The 26,293-nt window shown below is 49.3% G+C and overlaps 1 protein-coding gene across 2 annotated transcripts in view; it reads left to right on the plus strand.

Annotated features, from left to right (window-relative positions):
* LOC119958485 overlaps positions 1-26,293 on the plus strand; it is a 705,387-nt gene that overhangs the window by 571,432 nt on the left and 107,662 nt on the right. For both annotated transcript variants that reach the window (XM_038787045.1, XM_038787049.1), the window contains one exon: positions 15,708-15,818. In XM_038787045.1, coding sequence (XP_038642973.1) covers positions 15,708-15,818 — 111 coding nt within the window. The remainder of the gene's footprint in view (positions 1-15,707; positions 15,819-26,293) is intronic.

Here is a 26,293-nt window from a genome sequence, read left to right on the forward strand (position 1 = left end):
ACACAATTGAAATTAATAAATATCTCTTAGAAAAACACCCAAAGTCTTTGACCCTTAGCTGCCCAGTAACTGCAGTCACTTGGTTTGTAAATTTAAACATAATTAAGTTTATAAATAACAATAACTATAATTAAATATGCAACAAGTACAACAGGTTAACTATTATCCAATTTCTAACACCCACCGAAGCTCAGCCTTTTAACGGGCAGAATAGCGCCTTTTAGCCAATTCATTGCCAACCAATCGAACCGAGCCTCACCGATCTCTCGGGAGCCGAAAAGTCTGAGTTGTGTTGGCCAAAAGCTAGCAGAACTATGTTGTAACTTTTGAGTTTCTCATTTCCCTTGCTTGATTTAAAGGTATGTCAATTAAGCATCCAGATATCAAAATGATAGCAGCAAAAATAAAGAAAGAGGAAATAAGAGAATCAACAGGAAGGACCCTTACATATATCCCTCCCCAGAGAAACGAGGGATGGAAGACATAACTCACAAACATATGCCCATTCATCCACCCCCATTCTGCAAGTTCTCTTCCCAGTCTCTAACTTGGTAACTAGTCAGCCCTTAAACCATGTGACGAAGCATCTGCATTACCCTGTCCAGGGATAGGTACAATTTTCACATTGAACTGTGCAGTAATAAACTTGAACGGAATAATCTTGTGTTCTGGGTTTTACACCTTTCTTTAAACACAAGCAAATTATCATAGAATCATAGAATTTACAGTGCAGAAGGAGGCCATTCGCCCATCTGCTTCAACCCTTGGAAAGAACACCCCACCCAAGCCCCGCCTCCACCCTATCCCCCTAACCCAATAACCCCACCTAATCTTTTGGGACACTAAGGACAATTTAACATGGCCAATCCACCTAACCTGCACATCTTTGGACTGTGGGAGAAAACCGGAGCACTCGGAGGAAACCCACATGGACATGGGGAGAAGATGCAGACTCCACACAGACAGTGACCCAAGCCCAGAATCGAACCTGGGGGGCAGCACGGTGGCCTAGTGGTTAGCACAACCGCCTCACGGCGCTGAGGTCCCAGGTTCGATCCCGGCTCTGGGTCACTGTCCGTGTGGAGTTTGCACATTCTCCCCGTGTCTGCATGGGTTTCGCCCCCACAACCCAAAAATGTGCAGAGTAGGTGGATTGGACACGCTAAATTGCCCCTTAATTGGAAAAAATAATTGGGTAATCTAAATTTTTAAAAAAAGAATCGAACCTGGGACCCTGGTGCTGTGAAGCAACTGTGTTAACCACTGTGCTACTGTGCTGCCCCCTTATAAACTAAGCTTTGTTTATTGTCATTCCAGGCATATACTTGAAAATGCTGAGGAGCTAGTAGCAAGGCTTCCTTTTCAATGGTTTAATACTTTCTTTGGCACAGACTTACTTTAAAAAACATATCCCACTGGCCTCTCCATTTCTACATCATGGTCGTGTAGTGGCACTGCTCCTATCCCCTTGTCACTGGCATTTGTGACCATTTTAAATGATCTGGAAAAGTCTAAGGTGTCCAGAACTGGTTTGCTTATTAAGATGGTTCTCAACTTCTCAAACTCTACTTAGGCGTTCTGTGGACCATAGAATTTTTGTTTGTTTCTGCAACATATCCAACATGCGCTGTTTTTCAGTCTTTAACTGAATCAGTCTCCATGGTTTTAGTTGAGATGGATGTGGCTTTATTGGATTCCTATGTCGATATCATGATTAGTTAATGTAGTGCACTGGTCGTTAGTCTCTATGAATCTGTCAATATTTATTCAGTATTTTTCTTAGACTTCTCTGTTCTTCTTCTGCTGATCGGTTTGCACCTTTGGTTTTAAGACTCTCTCTAATATCTTCAAACAATGCCTTGTTTTCACTCACTTCAAAATCAAAAACAACGTGCTTCCCTTTGGCAGGTTTCCCACAGTACTGCCCTTGGACTCTCTATAATCATGGCTGAAGCTGCAATCTTCCCTCCTGCCAAATCATTCCCCAAAAATTCTCCTCCATGCACTACTGAACCAAAATCACACTCCAATTGTACTTCATACAATAGAACTGAGATATAATCTCCACTTATCCCCTTCAATAATACCTTCACTTTCATTGAACTCTCTGGAGGGAAAACCAAATCCTTCTCCAGTAAGAGAGTTTGCAGAGCACCTATGTGCTTAAAGTAATTAGGGGTTTGGCTACCTCAGTTGAGGAAAATGGGGCTATCTTCCACTTAGACAAAAACCCTGCATACCCCTCATTTACCTCATTCATCGTACCTGCTCCCACAGCAGTGTTTACCTCATTTGATTTGATTTGATTTGATTTATTGTCACATGTACTGAAGTACAGTGAAAAATATTTTTCTGCGGCCGAGGGGACTTACACAATGCGTACACAATGCGTAGGTGTCCCAAGTCCAGTTCGAGCTACAGTCTGCCCTGTAGTATCTCCACTTTTATTCCCTTTTCAGAATTCTCCTTATGAAATGCAACAAGTCCCATGGGCTTTCCTCGCAACTTCCAACATGCTGAACAAACGTATCCCATCTTATTACATTTGCAACACCTAGGCTTTCAAGTTTCACCTTCACTCTCAGTATGTCCCTTTCTGGTTTGAGGAGGAGATCTCGGAGCATTCCCAGTATTCCATTCCTTACCCTGGCTACCTGCCTTCCTTTCACTCTCCCACTTCCTGTCTTTTTCAAAATTATGGGTGGTGATGGAGCAAAGGTTTACATTAATGAATTAGCTGATAATCGTCAGCCTTGATTGTTACTTGTCGGGCAGTCGTCACCCGTTGGTCTTCAACAAGGGTTCTTATCACAGGACGTAGGGATCACAGAATGTAGGAAATTCTTAAATTCTTCTCAGAGAATGATCCCTCTCAGAGTCCTATAGGTAGTTTCAACTCCCAATGCTCTTACCCATCTAATAAAATTGTTCTGCTTAACTCTTTCAGATTCGGCACACGTCTGCCCCAACTGTCTCCTTAAGTTTAAAAGATTTTGCCCATACGCGTCAACATCCAATTCATATGCAACCAGAATAGCCTTTTTTACCTTGTCATAATTCTTAGACAACTCCTCTGACAGGGAAGCATAAACTTCCTGTGCCCACCCCGTCAATTTGCATGCGTAATGTCCATCTTTCTTTTGGCCACTCCATTTGGGTTGCTAGTCTCTCAATGCCCTAAAGAGGTTTTTACTTCCTTCACTTCAATGTTTTGGAGCACCTGTATACATTGAAACATAACCGCTGGTTTTTGTTCTCAGATTAAGCTCCCCTCTAGCTCCTGGCAGCTCTCTTTTCATTTCCAGTGCCTTAATCTGGAACTCTATCTGTTTTGCTTTTTCCTTTCTCTCTAATTCCAACCTCCTCCTTTCAATTTCCATTTCTTTTACTTCCCTCTCATGCTCGATCTGCAACCGCATTCTCTCTCCAGCTCAATTATCCCACCAGAAAATGACTCTGATGCCACATTCTTTTTCTAGCAGATCCAAGTATTCAACCAATATATTGTATATATCTGCCTACCTAGCTTTAGCTGGCACCTCTATTCTTAATTCACCTGTCAATTCAATTAGCTTGTCTTTCTGAAAGCCTTTTAAGTAAACCAAAGACAAGTCATCCACCTGAAGAGAAATGTTGCAGCTTCCAGAGCCATTCTGTTATATTCCTACAAACCTGGGGTCTCTTTTTACTTTATACTGTAACTCAAATTTCACCGTCTACCATTCCAAAGATCACAGATCCGACCCCCAAATTATGTTCCAACCGCCTGGGCCAGTAGGTGGTCAAGTCCGGCCTCATTTGACCTGCAGTCAAAACACAATTGAATTGATAAATATTTCTTAGAAAAACACCCAAAGTCTTTGGTCCTTAGCTGCCCAATAACTACAGTCACTAGGTTTGTAAATGTAAATACAGTTAAGTTTATTAATAACAGTAATTTAATAAAATATTCAGCAAATCAATAGGTTACCTATTATCCAATTCCCATTTAAACTCATCCCACTCTCTATATACACACACACACACACAACACAGACAACCACAGAGGGAAGAAGAGGGGGGTAACATAATAAATAAAAGTAAAAGACAAGAGTCTTTGTTTCAGATAGTTGTTTATAGCACATCTTCTTTTAATTTAGGCTTTTAGTTTGAGATTTCCACTTTCTAGTCTGTAATGGTTTTCACTGTAGATTCATTCAGGTCTCTGCGGTTACAGAAATACAGCAACTTTCCAGCTTTTCTGGAGAAAACATGAGGGAGGGAGCGAGCAGGTCCTTGTCTCTCAGCATCCAGGTCTCCAACTGAATTTCCCCTGGCTCTTTGAAAATCATCTCAGGCAGGACCGCATCACTACCTGTTACCGGGTAGAATATGGTCAATTCATTGGCCACCAGCCAACCAATTGAACTGAGTCCCACTGATCTCTTGGGCATTGAAAAGTCTGAGTTCTGCAGTTCAAAAGCTATGTTGTAACTTTTGAGTTTCTCATTTCCCCTGCTCAACTTCCATATGTCCATTAAGCATCCATGAATCAAAATGATAACAGCAAAAATAAAAGGAGGGGGAAGAAGCAAATTAACAAGAAAGGCCCTTCCAAGCCCCAGAAATTCAATCGCTCTGGATAATGTGCTCACAGCGAGTGAGCATGCATTGCATACACCTGTTAGTGTTTCCCCAGAGAGCAATAATGTTTGTGCTGCCTCTTCATTAACATGAATCACACATGAACTAGTGCTGCTTGTACTATTGATTGTCTGCACAGTAATGGTGATCTGACAACCACAGGCAGTATGTACCACACCCTAAATTGAAGCTTGAGGTGTAGCTGCAAAAGGTAACAGCAAGGTGACAGCTTCTTGTGAAGGTCTCTCATACATTGTTCCTCGGTGAAGTTGAGGGAGAAGACCTGCCTATGTATGTGGCCGTATTAACAGCATAATCTGCTTGTCACAGCTGCTCTTTCTCTCTCCTGTCTTCCTTATTTTCCCCTCAAACGTCAACCCTGAAAGCAGACTACCAGATCACACATGAATGCTGTTTTATAATGCAGCGAAAACCATGCATTAATAGGTGTGACTGAAGACGTCTTCTTGACTGTTCATGTCACTAGTTGGTGAGCAGGTTTAAACATTGTGAGTCCAGTACAGCATTAGAAAAGGGTTCTTGAATAAGTATTCTTTAAACTTTCTTCTTTACTCGTTGAAAAAATATTCAAGATGGGGAAAAAGAGTGGTTTCATTGACGATCAAGAATCATTCCAATCAGGTACTGAAAAGTCTTCCCGCTTTACAATTATTGTGTGACATCAGTGTACAGAAAGTGTGTTGTTTAACCAGGGGTAGTTGGAGCAAGAGATCACGTGATGAATACGTTTGATTGGAGTTTGCAACCTGATTACTGAGCAAGACTGAAGTTATTACAACAGTGAATTATGCCATGAGGTGGAATATAGCCTGGGTTTTGTGCTGCATTATAGAGAGAAGTAAAGATAGTGTTTAAATGGGCACTTATTAAAGGAGATGAACTGCTGCAGCAGCTGGACATTAAACTTGAAAAAAAACTTTAATTTTCTTGTACTTGTGTTAATGGCAACACGAACCATGTCCTGCTGTAGGCTATGATAGATATCCTGTGACATTTAGCACAATGCCTAAAAGAAGGTAGCCTGTTTGGGTAGCAGGTGGGAGGGCAGGACATAGATTACATAGATTACATAGAATTTACAGTGCAGAAGGAGGCCATTCGGCCCATCGAGTCTGCACCGGCTCTTGGAAAGAGCATCCTACCCCCTATCCAAGGTCAACACCTCCACCCTATCCCCATTACCCAGTAACCCCATCCAGGGCAGCACGGTGGCACAGTGGTTAGCATTGTTGCCTACGGCGCTGAGGACCTGGGTTCGAATCCCGGCCCTGGGTCACTGTCCGTGTGGAGTTTGCACATTCTCCCCGTGTTTGCGTGGGTTACACCCCCACAACCCAAAGATGTGCAGGTTAGGTGGATTGGTCATGCTAAATTGCCCCTTAATTGGAAAAATAATTGGGTATTCTAAATTTTAAAAATAAAGTAACCCCATCCAACACTAAGGGCAATTTTGGATACTAAGGGCAATTTATCATGGCCAATCCACCTAACCCGCACATCTTTGGACTGTGGGAGGAAACCGGAGCACCCGGAGGAAACCCACGCACACACGGGGAGGATGTGCAGACTCCGCACAGACAGTGACCCAAGCCGGAATCGAGCCGGAAACATAGTTCTGCTTATGAAATTACTTCACAATCAAACTAAAAATGATGATAAACTGTACTTCCTTTGCTTGCCTTCATGAAACTTGACCATTCTGATGGCTTTGTGAATAGTACAACCAAAAGATTTGGTTAGACATATAAAGGAACCAGAGTGGATATGTAGCAACATATGATGATATTCTCCGTTTCTGAGACTTAAGGGCTGGATTCACCATTTCTTTTTTTTTTTTAATTTAGATTACCCAATTATTTTTTCCAATTAAGGGGCAATTTAGCGTGGCCAATCCACCTACTCTGCACATTTTTGGGTTGTGGGGGCGAAACCCACGCAGACACGGGGAGAATGTGCAAACTCCACACGGACCAAGAGCCGGGATCGAACCTGGGACCTCAGCGCCATGAGGCGGTTGTGCTAACCACTAGGCCACCGTGCTGCCCTGATTCACCATTTCTGAGACTAAGTGTTGACGTTAGAGGAGCATGTGTGGAATTTTACGCCAAAAACATTGGTGCAACGCCTGGACCGATCCATCAATTTCTAATGGACTAGTGGTGGCGCGTGAACACAGTCAATTCCAGGAACAACGGTGACGGATTCGTCAGATCCATGATTGGCAGTCACGAGGCTCACACTCTGCAGCCACACTTAAACGATCTGTCCCCCCACACACCGTCCCAGCCAACAAGATAGATGGAAGGAGAGCAACGCTGCGGTTCAGGGATGCTGCGCTGGACACCCTCCTGAACGCCGTTGAGGAGAGGTGGATAACCCTATTCCCCTGTACGGGAGGAAGGCTGCCAGGTACCGCCTATCGCCGTGCCTGGGCGCAGATGGCAGAGGCAGTCAGTACCATGGGCAACGTCGCCCGGCCTGGCATGCAGTGACGGAAGAAACTCCACGACCGCCTCAGGGCAGCCAGAGTAAGTAGGCTGCTCTGTGCCCCTGGCACTAAACCCCCCCCCCCCCCCCCCCCCCCCCCCCCCCCCCCGCCCCCCCCCCCCACACCTGGTAGCCCAGTCCCCCCTCTCCGGGGGAGGACCAAACCTCCACCCTGCCCCACATGCCAGCATCCACACCATCCGCCATGGCCGGGTGCCCTAGCCACTGAGGCCACCGTCTAGCCAACCCCTGGGCTGCATACATCGGTCCGTCTAGCAGTTTCATTGTATGTGTTTCCAGTCCATCCCCACCCCCGCTGGAGAAGGCCACGCACAACTGTTGGGAGCGGAAGAAGACCCGAGGGGGGTCACCAGACCTGGGCCCCTCACCGTGCCCGAGCAGACGTGATGGGGTCCGTGCTGGTGACTCTCGCAGGGGAGGTGCCGGAACACCGCAGCACCTCGGACTCCCCCCTCCTGTCTCTGGTGCATCTGGTGGGAGCGGGCAAAACAAGGCGGTACCACGCTACCCGGGACACCCGAGTAATGGCCGAGCCGATCCAGGCCTCCACTACTGCTGTACCGTCTGGGGAACCACCGAGATGTAGTGTTACGGGCCAGTAAGGGCAGAAAGTTAGACACCAGTTAAGTTGGCACGGGTGCTGGGTACAGTTTAATTATAGGGGCTGGGGTACAGACTGTATATATATGTTCACAATAAACACCTGCTACCACTGTTGCAACCTGTTCCGGTGCTCTGTCTGATCGGTGTGGGGATGGGCTGGTCCGGCTGGCAGGGGCGGTGGATGGGAGGGACCGGTGCAGGCCCTGTGGGAGGATTGTGCTCCCCCTTCCTAGTCGGTGAACCTGGAAGCGATCAGAGCGTCGTGCAGCCTCCCATGCCTGACTGGGCCCCATGTCCCGCATCCTCCTTGACGGACGAGGCCTGCCCTTTCTCCTGATCCTCCTCCTTCAGCACATCATCCCTCTGCTGTGCGAAGTTGTGGAGGATGCAGTAGGCCGCCACGATGGGGGCGACCGTCTGAGTCTCATACTGGAGGGCTCCTCCAGAGCGGTCCAAGCACCTGAACAGCATCTCAGGACGCCGAAGCACCGCTTGATCACACCCCTGGTCACTGTATGTGCATCATTGTAGCGGGTCTCTGCATCACTCTGTGGCCTCTGGATAGGCGTCATCAGCCACGACCGCAGCGGGTAACCCCTGTCACCCAGGGGCCAACCCTCAGCCGGGGAGGGGTCCCCTCAAACATGTCAGGAATCACAGAGTGTGCCAGGATGAAGGAATCGTGTACACTGCCCGGGTATTGGGTGCAGAGGTGCACGATGCGCAGCTGATGGTCACAGACCAGCTGTACATTCATTGAGTGGTACTCCTTTTGGTTGGTGTAGAGTGGCCTGTTATTTCGATCATTTTTATCACCCCGTGGACCCAGGGCATCCCGGCGATGGCGGCAAACCCCGCTGCCCGGGCATCCTGGTGGGCTCGGTCAACATTGAAATCGATGATTTGCTCCTCCTGGGCATAAAGGGCCTCTGTGACGTGTTATGGGCCAGGGTTCAGAGAACCCCAAAGTGCATCACGGAGTTCACCTGACCCACGACTTTTAATAGATTGTGGTATGGGGAGCACACGGCCCTCTCTACAGGTGTGGAAAAGAAATGGAAAAGTATTTTTTAAAGTAAAACAATGTTTATTCTATGAACTCAAGTTCACCTTTTTAAAACATACAGTGAACATCTTAGCAACCATCAATTCAAATACAACCCCCCAAAGACTACAACACTAAGTAATCCTTTAAGCTTTCCTTTTAACATCCATAAGACTTAAAAACAAAACCTTTAACAGAAAGACCTCAGGTTTACCTTCACAAATGAGAAAAGTTACCACATTGAAATCAGCAAATGGACATTCATAAGCTTGCAGAGATTCACACACATCCTGCTGTGATTGCAGCTTCTCCAAAACTAAAATGAAACCAAACCCACCCTGCAGCAAAAAGCCTAAAGCGAAAGTAAAATGCTGACTGACAGCCCAGCTCCACCCACTCTCTGACATCACTGCAGTAATAAACACCCATTTCTTAAAGGTACTCTCACTACAGATATATACACATCCATTTATAAACACCCATTTCTTAAAGGTTCTCTCACATGACACCTCCCCCAAGAAAAAAATAAACCATCAACTTCAAGGTGATTTCATTTTTCACCCTTTCACTATCCTTTAAGAAATGCACACAGGAAATATACATTTTTGTTTAAAAAAAAACACACACTGACAGGTATAATAATATAGTCCATTTCTTATTTTTTTCTTCTTCCTCCAACTGGAATCCCTCTTGATTGACAGTCTCTTTGATCAAGAAGGTATCTGCATGATCCATCCATTTCTCTACCTCTTGGCATTTCTCTTTAAAGTCAGATACTTTAGTTCAATCTGATCACAGAGTCCCTTATAATTCTCAAATATAGGAGCATTGGTTATCACAGCTTTCAGGCAGTCAAGTGCCTGTTGAAAGTCCGCTGTACACTGAAATTTTCGACGTTTCTTCAGCAAGTCCATCAGTGGAGCAACCATGCTACAAAACGTTTGCTCAAATATTTGATCAAATCCGCTCATGCCAAGAAATCGCATTATTTCCCTTTGTGTCGAGGGTATTGGAAACTCCTCAATAACTGTTGGTTTCACATCCCGTGTGACCATTCGACCCTGTCCAATTGTATGGCAAAGGAAAGTGACTTGGGCATTTCCAAATTCACTTCTCGCTAGGTTTATCACCAAACCCGCCTCCTGAAGTTGATCGAATAACTCCATCAGATGTTTTAAATGTTCTTTCTATGACTGGCGGAAAATTACCAGATCGTCAATGTATACCGAACAATTGGGTAATCCTGAAACGACTGTGTTAGTTAACCGTTGAAATGTGGCTGGGGCGTTTTTAATGCCAAATGGCATAACTTTGAATTGGTATATACCATCTGGAGTCACAAAAGCTGAAGTCTCCTTCGCCCTTTCAGATAAAGGTACCTGCCAGTAACCTTGAAGTAAATCCAGTTTGGAAATAAAAGCTGATTGTCCCACTTTCTCAATGCAATCCTCCAAATGTGGGATAGGATAAGAGTCCGTTCTTGTAACTGCATTAACCTTTCTATAGTCCACACAACCGTTGGGTAGCGTCTGGTTTAGGTGCCATCACTATGGGTGAGCTCCATTGGCTGCAACCCACTTCAATTATGCCATTTTTAAGCATACTCTCAATCCCTTTGTTAACTTTTGCCAATTTTAAAGGGTTAAGTCTATATGGATGTTGTATGATTGGAAAACCATTTCCCACATCTACATCATGTATAGCCATTTTAGTACTTCCCAATTTATCTCTACAAACCTGCCCATGTGATATCAATAACTCTTTCAGGTCAGTCCGTTTTTCCTCTGGAAGGTAACTCACCAATTTATCCCAATTTTTAAGAACATTCTCACTTTCCAATTTAATTTGAGGTCTGTGAAATTCACAGTCATCTGGATTTGGTTTGTCACTTTGAGTTAGAATCATTAAAACCTCCTTCTTCTCTCCTTCCCTTTCAAAGTACCTTTTCAGCATATATCTCACTCACCAATTTTTCCTTAATCAATTTAAGTGGTCCTCTTACCTCATGACCAAAAATTAGTTCAAAAGGACTAAATTTGGGTGACTCATTAGGTGCATCCCTAGTTGCAAACAGTACGAATGGAATTCCTTTGTCCCAATTCTCTGTATAATTGTGGCAATAAGTCCTCAACATTGTCTTTAATGTCTGATGCCATCTTTCTAATGCTCCCTGCAATTCTGGATGGTACGCAGTTGATTTAAATAGTTTTATTCCTAAGATATCCAAACTTCTTTGAATAACCTTGAGGTAAAATTTGATCCTTGATCCAATTGTATTTCTGTGGGTAGTCCATATCTCATAAAGATTTTAAGTAACTCCTCCACAATCTTTTTAGCTGTAATAATATGTACTGGAATGGCCTCTGGAAATGGAGTAGACACATCCATTATAGTCAAAAGATACTGATTCCCACTTTTCACTTTAGGAAGTGGTCCTACGCAATCAATTAGGACCCTTGTAAAAGGTTCCTCAAATGCTGGAATGGGTATTAAGGGCGCTGGTTTTATCACCGCTTGAGGTTTCCCTATCACTTGACATGTGTGACATGATTGACAAAATCTAACTACATCTTTATGTAGTCGAAGCCAATAAAAATGTTTTTGGATTTCAGCTTGAGTTTTCCTTATTCCCAAATGACCTCCCACTGGTACCTCATGTGCAACTCGCAACACCTCCTTTCTATACCCTACCGGCAATACAACTTGATGAATTTCTGCCCACTTTTCAGGGTGGCCAGGGTGAGTATGCAGCACTGTGCCCCGGCACTAACCCATATAGGGGCTGGTTCAGCACAGGGCTAAATAACTGGCTTTTAAAGCAGACCAAGGCAGGCCAGCAGCATGGCTCAATTCCCGTATCAGCCTCCCCGAACAAGTGCCGGAATGTGGCTTTTCACAGTAACTTTATTTGAAGCCCACTTGTGACAATAAACAATTTTCATTTCATGTCCCATACACCCATTGCCCTACATCCCCCACCAAACCCGAAGGCGGCCGAACCCCCACCCTGCCCCACAAGCCAGCACCCATACCAGCCGCCAACGCTGGGTGCCCTGGTTACTGAGGCCACCAACTGCCCACCCCTGGGCTGCATGAGTCGGACTATCTAACACTGTCATCTTCTGTGTCCCACCCCCCATCCCCCCCGCCCTCCAGGAGAAGGCTGTGCACATCTCGCGGGAGTGGGGGAAAGCAGAAGGGGGGCCGCCGCACATGTGACCCCTCACCATGGCTGAGCAGAGGCCACTATCACCCCCACACCACTATCACCCCCACACCACCCTCACCCCCATACCACCCTCACTCCTACACCACCCTCACTCCCACACCACCCTCACTCCCACACCACCCTCACCCCCACACCACCCTCACCACCGCACCACCCTCACCTCCACACCACCCTCACCCCCACACCACTATCACCCCCACACCACTATCACCCCCACCACCCTCACCCCCATACCACCCTCACTCCCACACCACCCTCACCCCCACATCGCTATCACCCCCACACCACTATCACCCCCACACCACCCTCACCCCCACACTACCCTCACCCCCACACCACCCTCACCCCAACACCACCCTCACCCCCACATCACCCTCACCCCCATACCACCCCCACCACGCCCAACATCACCAAACACGACCTGCGGTCTAATCATGCGTCTTATCTTGTGTGCTGTATGGCCTCCTGTAGATGGGGTGAGCCCACCTGCCACCCTCCGCCCCAAGCCAGTGCCACAGCTGCACCCCCTCGTGAGCGAAGCATTGACGAGGAGAGCAGCTCGAACGGCACCCTCCGCCTGAGACTCAGGAGACCCCGGAGCTCGGGTCGGAGTTAGACACTAATTATGCATCACAACTGTCTTCAACACCCTCCACCATCCCAGAGACACTCACCTCGGTTGGGCATGTTAGTAAAAAGGCTTCTGGGACACTGTCTGGTCCTCATCACACAGTTGACCCGGTACAGCAGGTGGAGGTAAGAATACCCAAGGGCAGGGCCGGCTCAAGGTACCGGCAACTCGGGCAGTCGCCCGGGGCGCCATGTGCTAGGGGGCGCCATCAAGGAATGCGTGACCGGCGTCAGAGACCCGGCGCCACGTAAAAGACTCTGGTCCCGCGCATGCGCAGTTGGGCCGGTGCCAACCAGCGCATGCGCGGTGGCCGCCCTCCCCCAGGCCGCCCCGCACAAACATGGCGGATGGATCCAGGCTTGCCGGTGGAAGAAAGGAGGCCTACCGACAGAGAGACCGGCCCGCCGATCGGTGGGTCCCGATCATGTACCAGGTCACTCCGGCCCCCCCCCCCCCCCCCCCCCCCCGGTGAACGGAGCCCCCCCGCCGAAGGGCACCGAAGTTCAGCTTGCCCGGGGCGCCAGCAACCCTAGGGCCGGCGCTGCCCAAGGGGGACGACAGTCAAAGGGCAGGCTGATCTCAGGATCCAGCTGCCTTCCAGACGACTCAGGCTTCTGGAACAGAAAGTCCCATCTATACTGGAGATACAGTCACAGAGCCCGGGACTACATGAAGGATTGTCGGCTGGCATCCAGCACCTGCATGCCACCAAACCCAACACCGCTCGGTTGGCATCCGCGGTGGAGGCATTGGCGGCGACGGTCTTGGCTGTGAATCAGCATGTCCAAAGCCTGGGGGAATTTTGTGCAGGCGCTGGCCGAGGCTCAGGACAGGATTGCTGTCTCACAGGCAACCATGTGCCAGAGCCACCTGGACATTGCAGTAGCGCTTCTGAGCGTGGCCAGTCACAACAGGCCATGGCTGAGAACGTTAGCGGCATTGCCCAGGTGCTGGCTGACGTGGCGCAGACACAGAGGGAGGTAATCCAGTCACAGAGGGAGATGGTGTAGTCACTGGCTGATGTGACACAAGCCCAGAAGGTGGTGGCACAGTCAATGAGTGATGTGGTATAATCCCAGATGGAGATGGTTCACCCTCTGTGCTCCATGGTCACAAGCGTACAGACCCTGGTCGAGACCAGAGCGGGCCTCCAGGACTGGCAGCATCAGGGGGCAGAGGAGCTTCAGGGGATAGCTCCGTTCACACCCTGGTTCCATGGAGTAGCCCAGGGCCCACCGGGCACCCCGAGGGAGGAGGATGTGATGGTGTTCGTGCGGATAACTCCTGCAGGGAAAGTGCCAGAACACCACAGCACCTCGGACTCTCCCCCACCTGTCCCTGGTGCATGAGGGCCTGACGAAGCTTTGACAAAGAGTCATCGGACTCGAAACGTTAGCTCTTTTCTCTCCCCACAGATGCTGTCAGGCTTGCTGAGATTATCCAGCATTTTCCCTTTCGTCCCAATGGGCTACATGGTGGCCCCGCTTGGCACAACGGGTTCTGCCCCGCATGTCCATCTCCTCTTTCCCCACCATCACCATCGGTGGCCGGCACTGCGGGGATCTTTGTCCCTGATGCTACGGGTAACTTTGGCTGGCACTGCCCCAGCCAGGGGTATGTACTGCGGCCTCCATAGATGTTACTTGGGCATTGCCCTGGGTGGGCCGCCAGTGGGTGCCGGCTGGGTTTGGGGAGGTGTGGCGAAGGGTTGGGTGCACGGAGGTGGGTGCACGGAGGTGGGGGCACCCATAGGCCACTGTCACTCTGCCGAACCAGGGGCCAACGTGGTGTTATATTATGTTGTGTAATACCTTATTACTCATTTGCTTCTTTCCAAGATGGTCCTTTACTCGATGTTCATTAACACACAAAGTCTTCAATTAAAGCAAATACAGGGCAGCACGGTGGCACAGTGGTTAGCATTGCTGCCTACGGCGCTGAGGACCCGGGTTCGAATCCCGGCCCTGGGTCACTGTCCGTGAGGAGTTTGCACGTTCTCCCCGTGTCTGTGTGGGTTTCACCCCCACAACCCAAAGATGTGCAGGATAGGTAGATTGGCCATTCTAAATTGCCCCTTAATTGGAAAAAATAATTGGGTACTCTAAATTTATAAAAAAAAATTTTAAAAAATTAAAGCAAATACTGTTTATTGAGTAACGATAACAATTGAACTGTGAGTTTTTTCTCTCTTCAGCAACTAAACTAGAGTTTAAATTAACAAAATTAAATATATATTAACTATGATTAATAACACCTGCACTCTAAGCCATCTTTCTCTACCTTTGGTCACCAGTCACTCCAAACATGAAGAGGCGGGAACTTTCCTTGAGTTTATCTTTTATACCCATCTCTAGTGCTGCCATCTAGTGGTTATCTAGCTGTTACTTCTGCATACAGATATGCAGGTCACTACAGGTGGGTGGTCATTGGGTGCGCAGCAAGATAGTCCGTGCCTGGGCACCTCGCCAGTCCCGTGGGGGATCACCCCAGCCGCTCGTCCTGCTCCCCCCATCATCCCCCCCTCCCCAGGCCCTGGCAGGGACCCACCCAGCCCGGCCAGTGTCCGGCCCAGCAGTCCGCAGTCGCTGCTCTTTATGTCCTAATTCCTCTCTCTCCTTCATCAGCCACTATGCCGGTTTCACGATTTTTAAAGCACAAGTGAACCGTATCATCGGGAACTCGGCGCATCGGAGGAGAGGAATCGTGGAGAACCCAGAGAATACCGGATCAGACCCGCTAATGATATGCAAACGGTGTTTACTGTGCATGCGCCCGGTCCGCATTGACGCCGCTGTCGAGATGACGGAGAATCGTGATTTAGCGTCAAATCGGCGCCCGCCGCGTTTTTGCCATCGGAACCTATTCTCCACCCAGTCACGATTTTGCCGTCGACAAATGGAGAATCCTGCCCAAAATTGCAAATCTTTAGGGAAATCTAATCAGTGAAGTCTCTTGGTTTTGGATAATTTACTGCCTCTCCTGCTGTGTAACATAAGATGATACTCTATTTCTTACAATATGATTTTACTTTATGTCTTTGTTTCTAGCTGAAGTCAGCCACTTACACAACTCAAAGTCTTTCTCCGATTATTTCTGCTGAAGAGCTGGAGGAAGTACAGAAGAAGAAGGATGAAATGGAATATCAGATGAACACTGTGGTAAGAGCTTTTAATCCCCCTAATCAATGGAGCAAATGTTCCTCTCTTTTTGCCTGATTTTGGGTGAGTTGAAGAAAGTCAGTGGACAGCCATTCTGCTATATCCCGTCACCTCATCCTGTTCTGTGACACCCTTTCAGAAGTATACTCAGGTATACAGTGTGTTCACCCATGTTATAATCAAATCCAAATGTAGAGAATATGCCATTCTACAAAATTTAAAGGGGTTCCTTGCCTGTTGCAATTTTGACACAATCTGGAACTCGCTTTGCCAACAGATTGTTGTGGTTCATTGTATACATTATACAAAATCTGTCAACTAAAACCTTGGCATTAACGTGGTATCCAAATTCATTCTTGTAATCAATATCCAAAAGGTGTTAGGACTTATGAGGAAAAGCTCTGGATGATTTTTTTAAAAAATTGTAGTAACAAATGGAACAAAATTTGGTAACCCCTGAAAATTGGTGCAGGGTTCATGATATGCAGTGAATCCAAGCCCATTCAAAGTAACACAGATAGCACACAAACATTATGCTGCCTGCTGATTCTAACAATTGAGTCACGTAGCCCAACACTGAACAGGTTGTTGTGCAATGCATGCTTCAGCATGGGGGCCCATGTTTGTGTGAGGCTTGTACCATTTGAAGTTAACTTTCACTACTTGAGCCAGACTGCACCTCTTAAAAGGGAGCTGCATTTTGATTGCAGCATGGGCTGGGAGTGGTGAAAGAGAAGTTTGTAAGCAGGACTAACCTTGAAAAATGTGTAAGAGGCCAGAAAGTGTACCCCAAGATTTCCTGATGCAACACTGGGTCCCTTGCTTCAGGAGATACAGAGCATGATTCTCCATCCTCGTTGCACTCTCGCTCGAGCAAAACAAAGTTGGTGAATAGGGGGAGAGGCCGAAAACGAGAACTCCACCAACCGCCAAATAGTTTGCACTGCAACCAACCCGCTCCTGTAAGTGAAATCGGGATCTCGCCTTGGCATGGTGAGAAACCAATTATCACCACTTAAGCCCTATTTCCACACAAGTAATGAGAGTGCTCCGATATCCAACGGCCTCCCTTTATTCAGTGGCCTCCCCAGCAAGTGGTCACGCTGGCGCCGATTAACACTCCTTTTGAAAAACATGAACCTGACGGAAGGGCTTCTGTGGGGAGCTGAGGAAGTGAGTAGCCATCTTTACTCACAGGCAAAGAGCCTCGGAGCGCTGGGCCTGCCGCCTCAGTGCTCGGCGGGGGAACCTCCGCAAGGGTGGGCTGCCACAGGAGGGTGGGGGGAGGCGCTGGAGGAGCAACCGGGAGGCAACTGTGCGCGGCACCACCATGCCAACCCCTGGATCATTTGTATCCATTACGGGGCATCCCTTGCCCCTGCCCATCAGCCCCACCGACCACCCATAACTCCCAACGACTGCCAAAGCCTCTGGCCGTGCGGCCGAAAGCTATTGCTAATCAGGAATTGGCAATCGTGGTTAAGTGACCACTTCACACAACCCAAATGGATTCCCGTGGCTAGGCAGGCCATGTACATGTGCAGCTCACTGCCTAGCATCCCAATTACATATTGTTGCTTGACTCTGTGCTTGAACACTGCGGGAGCCAACACCACACACGTAGCAGCCAACATCCAAACACCCAAGGGATGGGACACAGCTCATGGGACATGTCCACGGCTGGATGGTTGGTAAGTGCCATGAGGAAGGGGAGATGCCTGGAGAGATCAGCCAAGGGTTTGGAGGTCGATCGCACAGAGACATCATACCAGTTGTGCACAAGGGCGTTTATTCCCCACTCTCCCAATGGTGCTGCCTCCCTCCCCCCGCCCTCCGTTACCCCCTACTTATCCCCATCGCCCCTCCTCCGGCGCCCTCAGTGATCCTCGATGTGCTTTGCCTTTCTAGCTCTACCACTACGTCTCGGTGTGTCCCCAGGATGCATATCAGAGGTGGGGCAGCCAGCTACTAACCATGTCCTGTGGTCTTCGATGCCCCTGACAGGCATCTTCTGGGGCCAGAGGGCCTCGGCTTATTTGTCAGCAGCACATGTACAGCTGTGCTGCCCTGTCCCGTGTGCTGGCTTTGAGACGTGGCCTCCTCAGAGAGGTGGAACTCGGGGAGCTGATGGCCACCATTGTCACTCCATGGGACGGGTCTGGATTGGCACCCAGCGCCTCCTCCTCCTGTGCAGTGCCCATAGGGCCCTGGGATTCACCTTGGGATGGCGGGCAGCTGGTTTGAACCCCAGCTGCCCCTGCATCATCTGGCTCTGCCAACCCTTGCGGTTCCCGTGGTGCACACCATCGTGTCGACGCCCTCGGCAATGCTCCTCAGTGACTGGGACATGCTCTGCAGCGTCTCATCGTTGCCCACCTGTGATTGGGACAAGCTCCACACGTCTCGCCCATTCCCATCTGAGAGCTGGACATATCTCGTAGAACCTCATCATCAGCCTGGTACTGGATGACATCCCCCAGCAAGTTGAACATTCTGCCGAGACCCTCAGCCATGGCCGTCACCAACTGGGCGACGCGTTGGACACCTTCACTAATGGTACCGACATTGTGCACCAGGCTCTCCACTGCAGTGCCACCCTAGCATTGTTGGCTTCGGTGCCATGCATTGCCGGCAACATCTCCCACGCCCATAGCCTCTGGACTCCAAATGGCTATGGTCCTGCTGGAGTGTCGTTGACATCTGCCTCTGAACGTCTCCCTAACGTCTCCATCAGCTCTGGGATGACCACTTCCACAGGATCAGCATCAGGCTGGGATCCAGCTCGGTCCTGGGATCCAGCAGACCTCTGACTGCTGTCTTGCCTGAGGGTTCCTGATGTACATCAGCAGCTGTGTGGTGCTCACCAGATTGTGCCCCAGAAACCTGACCACTAACATTTCCCCCCCGAGGTGCATGTATCTGCGCTGGTGGAGGGTGGGGATGACAGCTGTGATGCCTACACCGTGTCTTCCTCCGCACTCTCCTCTGAGGTAATTTCCTGGAAGGCTGACACTAGGGATGTGATGGTGCCGTCGGCTGGGGACCTGCGGGAGAATGGACATGTGGTCAGTGGGAGGAATGGGTCAGTCAGTCAGGCAATAATAATTCACAATTGACAGGTCCTTTGGCTGGGGCCCAGTGGTTCCTCACCTCTGCAGCATCCGCCAGCATCCGCATTAGTGACCGCTCTATCCTCAGCCACCCCAGACACCTCCAGGGCACGCTCCTCGAAGATGGTGAGGATTCTTATATCTGACACCCCACCACTCGTCTTGGCCCATTCCCGGCAATTGCGAGAGGGTTTTTCCCAAGGAAAGACAGAGTGCATTATTAGTCATACACGTGGTTCACAATGGTGGGAAGGAGGTGTGAAGGAAGGGTTGGGGAAGTTGAAGGGAGATGGAGGTTTGGGGGTCGCCTGGAAAGTTGGGGTGGTGGATGCTTGCTTGGGGATGGAAGGGTCTCGGGCATGGGGATGGAAGGGTCTCGGGGGGGGGGGGGGGGGGGGGGGTGGTGGTGGTGTTGGTGTTGGCTCGCTCGTGCTGCCCGATGTAGGTCGTTCACATTTTTCTGGCACTGGAGGCCAGTCCTCCTGGTCACACTCAGTGCTCACAGGCACTGTCACCTCGTCCCAGAAAGCATTCGGGGGAACAGGACATCCATCCTAGCCTCCACTGTGACTAGGGGCCTCCCCAAATCTGAATTCCCGAATCTTGGGGCCAGTCTCCAAGGCGCAGTATTGCAAGCTGGCTGGGGTTGGCTGTGCAAGTGCTGCTCAATTTGTTAGCAGAGGTTGGGGGGTGGGGGGCAACTGGCAAGTGCGGTGCCGGCGAATTGGCTGGCGAGCATTCATTTGCAGCGATAAGCCCAAGGGTCCTTGCTGAGTGGACCAATTAGTGAGGCTTTGCCGGCCTCTGGCTGAGCGCCGGGAAGCTTGTGGGCATTCCCGCTCACTGCCACACTTAGAATTCTTTCCGGAGAATTGCACCCACAGAGAATGAGAGAGAATGTTAACACAGTGAGAGCAAATAGCATTACAGTCAAAACTAGCAATCTTACTACAAAGGCCGGGGTGCAGTGGTGCAAGAAGCTTAATGACTTCACATGAGTAGTCAAAGTGAGTGAATACATCTTCTTATGTTATTTCCTTACAAATAAAACAACTGCTTCACACACTGCTCCATTCACCACAACCTGTCATCTATCAACAATCTCTATCCACCATCTCTGTTAAACTTCCCTCACCCTTGCATATTTAACACCTCTGTCTGCTGCACACTCACATTTCACAACTTGTTAATGTATGGCTAACAATGCACTCTCTGTGTCTCTGTGGCAGTCACATCACCCAAGCACATTGCACCATACCCATTAAAACACTTCCCTCTCTTTTGCAGAGGCAGCAGCACATGATCAATGATGGACAGACTTCGCCTGAGCTTTCAGTAATTTTTTTAAGAATAGCTCTCCAAACTTGAATAGTCACTTAAAAAAACATCATCCTTTTCAGTAGTTCATAAATCTGCAGAAAAACATGCTCACGTTCCCCTACATAAAAAAACCCAATGAGCAGAATCCATCCATTTGACGACAGCCAAAAGCTCAGACATTTGCCAAAGCTTTGTGAAGGTCAAACAGATGTCTGAGTTTAACTTCAATGCAAGGAGGAAAGTAATGGGGACATTTCATATGGTCAGTTTTGGATTTAAAACTGCACCAACCTTTCAATAATGTACAATTCAGAATAACATTTTATCCAGTGGATTTTCTATTCCAATGCACCTGAAGACTTTTCCACTTTCACAGTGTTGTTCTTTCCCTTGACAGCTTTCCAGTTATCAGAGGTAACCTGGTAACCATATTATTTAATGATCCCTTATCTTTTTACACCACACACTGTTATCATTCACTTTTGTAAAAACATCAGATGATTCTGCTCTGGTTCACGAGAGCTCTCTGCTGAAATGAATTGCATCACCTACCAAATCCCGCCTGCCTCCAACAAAGTGAGAGGTGTTGATTCTTCCTGCCTGACCTCTCAGGTGAATGAAAATGACCAAAGGCATTATTTTGAAGACGAGCAAGGGGATGGCCAGGCCAATATTCCTCAACTGGTGATTTTGGTCAGAAATGTCCACTGACGCCAGCAACATCAAGGCAACAGCATGCAGGCTCCTGGCCTGCCGCCACCATTCCCACGCTGATAAAAATTGTCGGTGTCGCATATTGGGAATCCCTGATCCAAACTCCAGCATAAGTTGTAAAGCAGGGCTATCATACTTTGACCCTGTACCAAATCAAGAAAATCCAAAGCCAGTGCTTTCAGTGGCTCACAGCAGTCTAGCAGTTTGCTGTGAGAGTTTACTGGGATTGCTGAGACCATGTAGTGGCAATGGCACCACGGAGCACAAAACTGCTATCTTCACTCAGGATGACAGCATTTGTGTTTCTACCACTGCCACTGGTCTTACTATTGTCTGTCAGCCAGCCAGCCCAGACACATACCACCCATGCCAAGACAATGCAATCTAAAACCCGGGGCCGGATTTTCTGTTCCTGAGACTAAATGTTGACGCCAGGGCAGGATTGGTGGATTCTACAACAGCAAAACTGACGCCACACTTGGACCAATTCACGGAACATTAAGGGGCTAGCACCAGTGCCACGTGGAACAGGATTGATTCCAATGAGAAAGGGTGCCAGATTCATCAGATTCGGGATTGACACTCAGGAGGCTTACAAGCTGCAGCATCTAATACACACATCACTCCCCACATGCACTCATTGCAGCCAACAAGATGGCAGCAATGAGAGCGGCACCCTGTTTCACCGATGCTGAACTGGAGATCCTGCAAGATGCTGTGGAGGAGAGGCAGGCAACCCTATACCCCAGGGGGTGGGAAGGAGGCTGCCAGCCACCGCTGTTCGACACGCCTGGATGCAGGTGGCAGAGGTTTTCGGCGCCGTTGGCAACACTTCTAGCCACGGTCATCATTGCCTTAAAAAACTGCACGACCTCCTCAGGGTGGCCAGGATGAGTAGGCAGCACTGTGCTGCATTGTTTTTTTAAGGCTGGGAGAGGGTGCTGAACCCCGACTCTGCACTAAATGCTGGTACCCATACCGACACCATGGCAGCGTGCCCTGGCCACTGAAGCCACCTGTTACTGACCCCCTGGATTGCATATATCGAACTGTAATATGTGCGTGTTCCCTCCAACCCCTAGAAAAAGGCCGCTCAGAATCCCCTCTCCATCACCACCATCCCCCCACACCCCCTCTCCATCACCCCAGCCGCCCCCACACCCCCTCTCCATCACAACCATCCCCCCACACCCCCTCTCCATCACAACCATCCCCCCACACCCCCTCTCCATCACCACCATCCCCCACACCCCCTCTCCATCACCACAGCCGCCCCTACACCCCCTCTCCATCACCACAGCCGCCCCCAGACCGCCTCTCCATCACCACAGCCGCCCCCACACCCCCTCTCCATCACCACAGCCGCCCCCACATCCCCTCTCCATCACCACAGCAGCCCCCACACCCCCTCTCCATCACCCCAGCCGCCCCCACACCCCCTCTCCATCACAACCATCCCCCCACACCCCCTCTCCATCACCACCATCCCCCCACACCCCCTCTCCATCACCACCACCCCCCACACCCCCTCTCCATCACCACCATCCCCCACACCCCCTCTCCATCACCACAGCCGCCCCCACACCCCCTCTCCATCACAACCATCCCCCCACACCCCCTCTCCATCACCACCATCCCCCACACCCCCTCTCCATCACCACAGCCGCACCCACACCGCCTCTACATCACCACCATCCATCCCCCACACCCCCTCTCCATCACCACAGCTGCCCCTACACCCCCTCTCCATCACCACAGCCGCCCCTACACTGCCTCTCCATCACCACCATCCATCCCCCCACACCCCCTCTCCATCACCACCATCCCCCACACCCCCTCTCCATCGCCACCATCCCCCCACACCCCCTCTCCATCGCCACCATGCCCTCACTCCCGCCTCGCCATCACCTCCATACTCCCTCTCCACCACCACCACCCCCACAGCTCCCTCCACCACCACCCCTCTTCACAATCCCCTTCACCCCTACCCCACATTCCCCCCTCCCCCCACACAACCCCACCACCCCAGACACCTTACGTTACAATCTGCCTCGATACTCTGTCAGATAGGTGTGAGGGATGGGCTGGATTGGCTGCAGAGGGGGCGCTGGGAGCGGGAGTTGCTGATGGGGGGATGTGGATGAAGTGTTGGCTAATGTAGACTTGAGAGATGAACAGACACTTCCAACACTGATGAAGGTTCAACTCAATTTAATTAACTAACTTCTAACTAACTAACACACGATGACTGTGGGTCTAAATGATGCTAACTTAAACTAGAGACCTAAGCCTTGTCCGAACCAGTTGATTCTCTCAGCACGTGGTGTGAGTCTGTGCTGGGCTGGATGAGTTCTTGTTGCACTGAGAGGCAGCACCCAGAATGAACGAGAACCGTGGTGCCCTCTGCCTTTATAGTGTGTGTATTCTAACTGGTGATTGGCTGCGGTGTTTGTGCATGTTGATTGGTCCCTGTGTGTGTCCATCAGTGTGCGTCCGCACCATGATATACTGGTGCATATTATGACAATGGGGTCTTGGGCCATGGACCCCAGTACAGACAGGCTCGCTGCTCCCGTGACAACCCCACACCTCGCCTCCTACCTAAGCCACCCCCGGGGTTTCTATAGGACCCTGTGAAGGAATGGCCAGCTCTCATGCAGGATTACCCAGGTGGATGGGGGAAAGTGCTACTGTGGGCAGGAGTCAGAAATTGTGCATTTGATGGTCATACAGCAGCTGCAGGTTCATTGAGTGGAATCTGTTTTGCTTTGTGAAGACCGGCCTGTCATCCGCAGGTGCTCATAGGGCGACATGCATCCCGTCGATTACCCCCTGGAGTCGGGCATCTCGGCGATGGCAGCGAACCCTGCCACCTGGGCATCCTGTTGGGCTCGGTCCACATTGAAATTGATATATTGTGCCGACTGGGCATATAGGGCCTTCGTGACGGCGCAGATGAACCTGTGCACCGAGCTCTGTGAGATTCCAGACAGGTCCCGACTCTATGCCTAGAAGGACCCCGTAGTGTAAAAGTTCAGAGCGGCTGTCACCTTGACAGCCACCAGGAGCAGGTGCCCTCTCCCATTCCCCCACGGTTCCAGGTGCGCCATGATCTGGCAGATATGTCACACAGTCCCTCTGCAGGTAATTGCAAGGATGATTGTCTGGAGAGTGGGGGATGGGGTGAAGGGTGGGGGTTGGGGTGCAGTGGGTGATGGGGTAAGGTCACTCTGCAGTATCACCGGCCATAGTGGGTGATCAGTGGGGTGCACAGCAAGATGGCTGCCTTGCAATCCCAGCAATTGCGGTTCATTCCTGAGTATTGCCCCGATCCTGTGAGGGATCTCCCTGGTCCACAGCAACCCACGGTTGTGTCTCTGCATCTCCTACCTCGTCTCTCTCTTTCATCAGCCACTGTGCCTGTTTCCTGATTTTAAAAGCACAAGTGAGGATTGCGGAGGCCTTGGAGAATAATGGTTCTGGACCGCTGATGATATGTGAACGCCTTTACTGTACATGCGGAGTGGAACGCATTGACGCCACTGTCGAGGCACCGGAGAATTGCGATTTGGTATGAACCCGGCACCGGCCACGATTTGGGCGTCATGACCGATTCTCCATCCAATCGCCGTTGCCTATTTCAGCGTCAGCCAACGGAGACTCTCGTTCCAGATCTTTCAGGCCCAGAACTGCTTGAAGGTATCCTGCAAGGCCATCTTCAGTCTCCCCCAGTGAAAGTCAGCAGCCTTACACTCGCCATGTTCGCACTTTGTAGGCAATTAGCTACATGCTTGGCAAAGACACCTGCAAGACAAATCTACAGGGATGCATGGATGATTAGTTGAGTTTTGTCTGGAATATTGGATTCCGCCGGACAGGCGCCGGAATGTGGCGACTAGGGGCTTTTCACAGTAACTTCATTGAAGCCTACTCGTGACAATAAGCGATTTTCATTTCATTTCATTTTTTTTTCATTGATGTTTCATATGGTCAAATGACTCTCGTTTGTAGGCATGTTGACCACATATGGTTGGACTGCAGGAGTCAATGATAATCCAAGTAGTGCAAATACCCCTGGTCACCCAAAAGTCATCATCTGATTTGACATGGTGGCTGAAAGATTGATGGAACAGCAGTTGCCCCTCTTCGATGAGGGGCATAACTGGCATGTCCCACAAACTACTTACAAAGGTATACTTGAATCAACTTTACTTTATTCAGATCAAATATGTCACACAGACTCTTATGCAGTTAATTATTGTCACAGACTTATACTTAACCCTTAACAAAACCGTCTCAAAGACTTAATTCAATAAATATCACACACAGACTTTAACTCAATAAGTGTCATGATTCCTCAACTCACGAATCAAACTTAAACATCACACTAAGCAGAACTTCTGGCCAGGCTCTTCTTGAAGGTTGCTTTACTGATCACCGAGCCACTGACTCGGAGTAATCTTCAGCGATGCTTGTTCCCAAGTTTTTTGCTGATGAAGCTTTGAATCCCAGCTTGTTTACACAAATTCTTCCAGCTTCTCAAAGGTTTAATGATGTCAGTTTTGCGGTCCTCTGGTTGCTGAAGTTGTGTTTCACAGATTCAGTAAACAGGATCCATTTGTTCAATCAGATCAAAGTAAATTCTAATGTTTGGTCAAACTATAGCAACGGCTCATGTTTTATGGCCTGCTATTCTTCACACTTATTTATCTCTGATCTTGTGTCTGCCTGGATAATTATTCTTCCACCTTGTTCCTGTGGTTTCTTGAGCGGATAACTATCTCCATTGAGGCCAGGGGCTTCCTGCTGCCCTGCATCTTGTTGTAGAAACGGCATTCCCAGAAAGTTGAGAGAGAGAGAGAGTGCCTCTGTGATTTCTTCAATATCTTTTTTTCTTGGCCACATTTCCCATCAGGCTACAGTGTCTTTTGTAACTTGGCCATATTTCTCAGTAGGCTTAGGGCCAGGGCTACACAGCAGACTGGCAGAGAATGAATACAATGTGACAGCCACCCAGATAATGAGCACTCGTCACCATGATGTGCTGAACTGAGTGCAGTAGACTTCAGGATTGGCAATGTTATGAGTGCCATTGATGGCACTCTGCACACTAGGGAAGCCCTCTGTTCAAGCAAAAGCACATGCATGCTTCTGCTCAACTATAACACAATGAAATAATGTTTCCTCACATAAAGCACCTCTGTTACCTCATTGATACAACAAAGGATAGCATGCTGAAGATGTTGGATTTATCACCTGTTTGAGCCTGGAAGGATCCCGACGGAACTGCGGTCACCTTCACACCCACTGGAAGCATCATTCTTGCCCTGC

This window comes from Scyliorhinus canicula, chromosome 2, assembly GCF_902713615.1.
Source record: "Scyliorhinus canicula chromosome 2, sScyCan1.1, whole genome shotgun sequence".
NCBI lineage: Eukaryota > Metazoa > Chordata > Chondrichthyes > Carcharhiniformes > Scyliorhinidae > Scyliorhinus > Scyliorhinus canicula.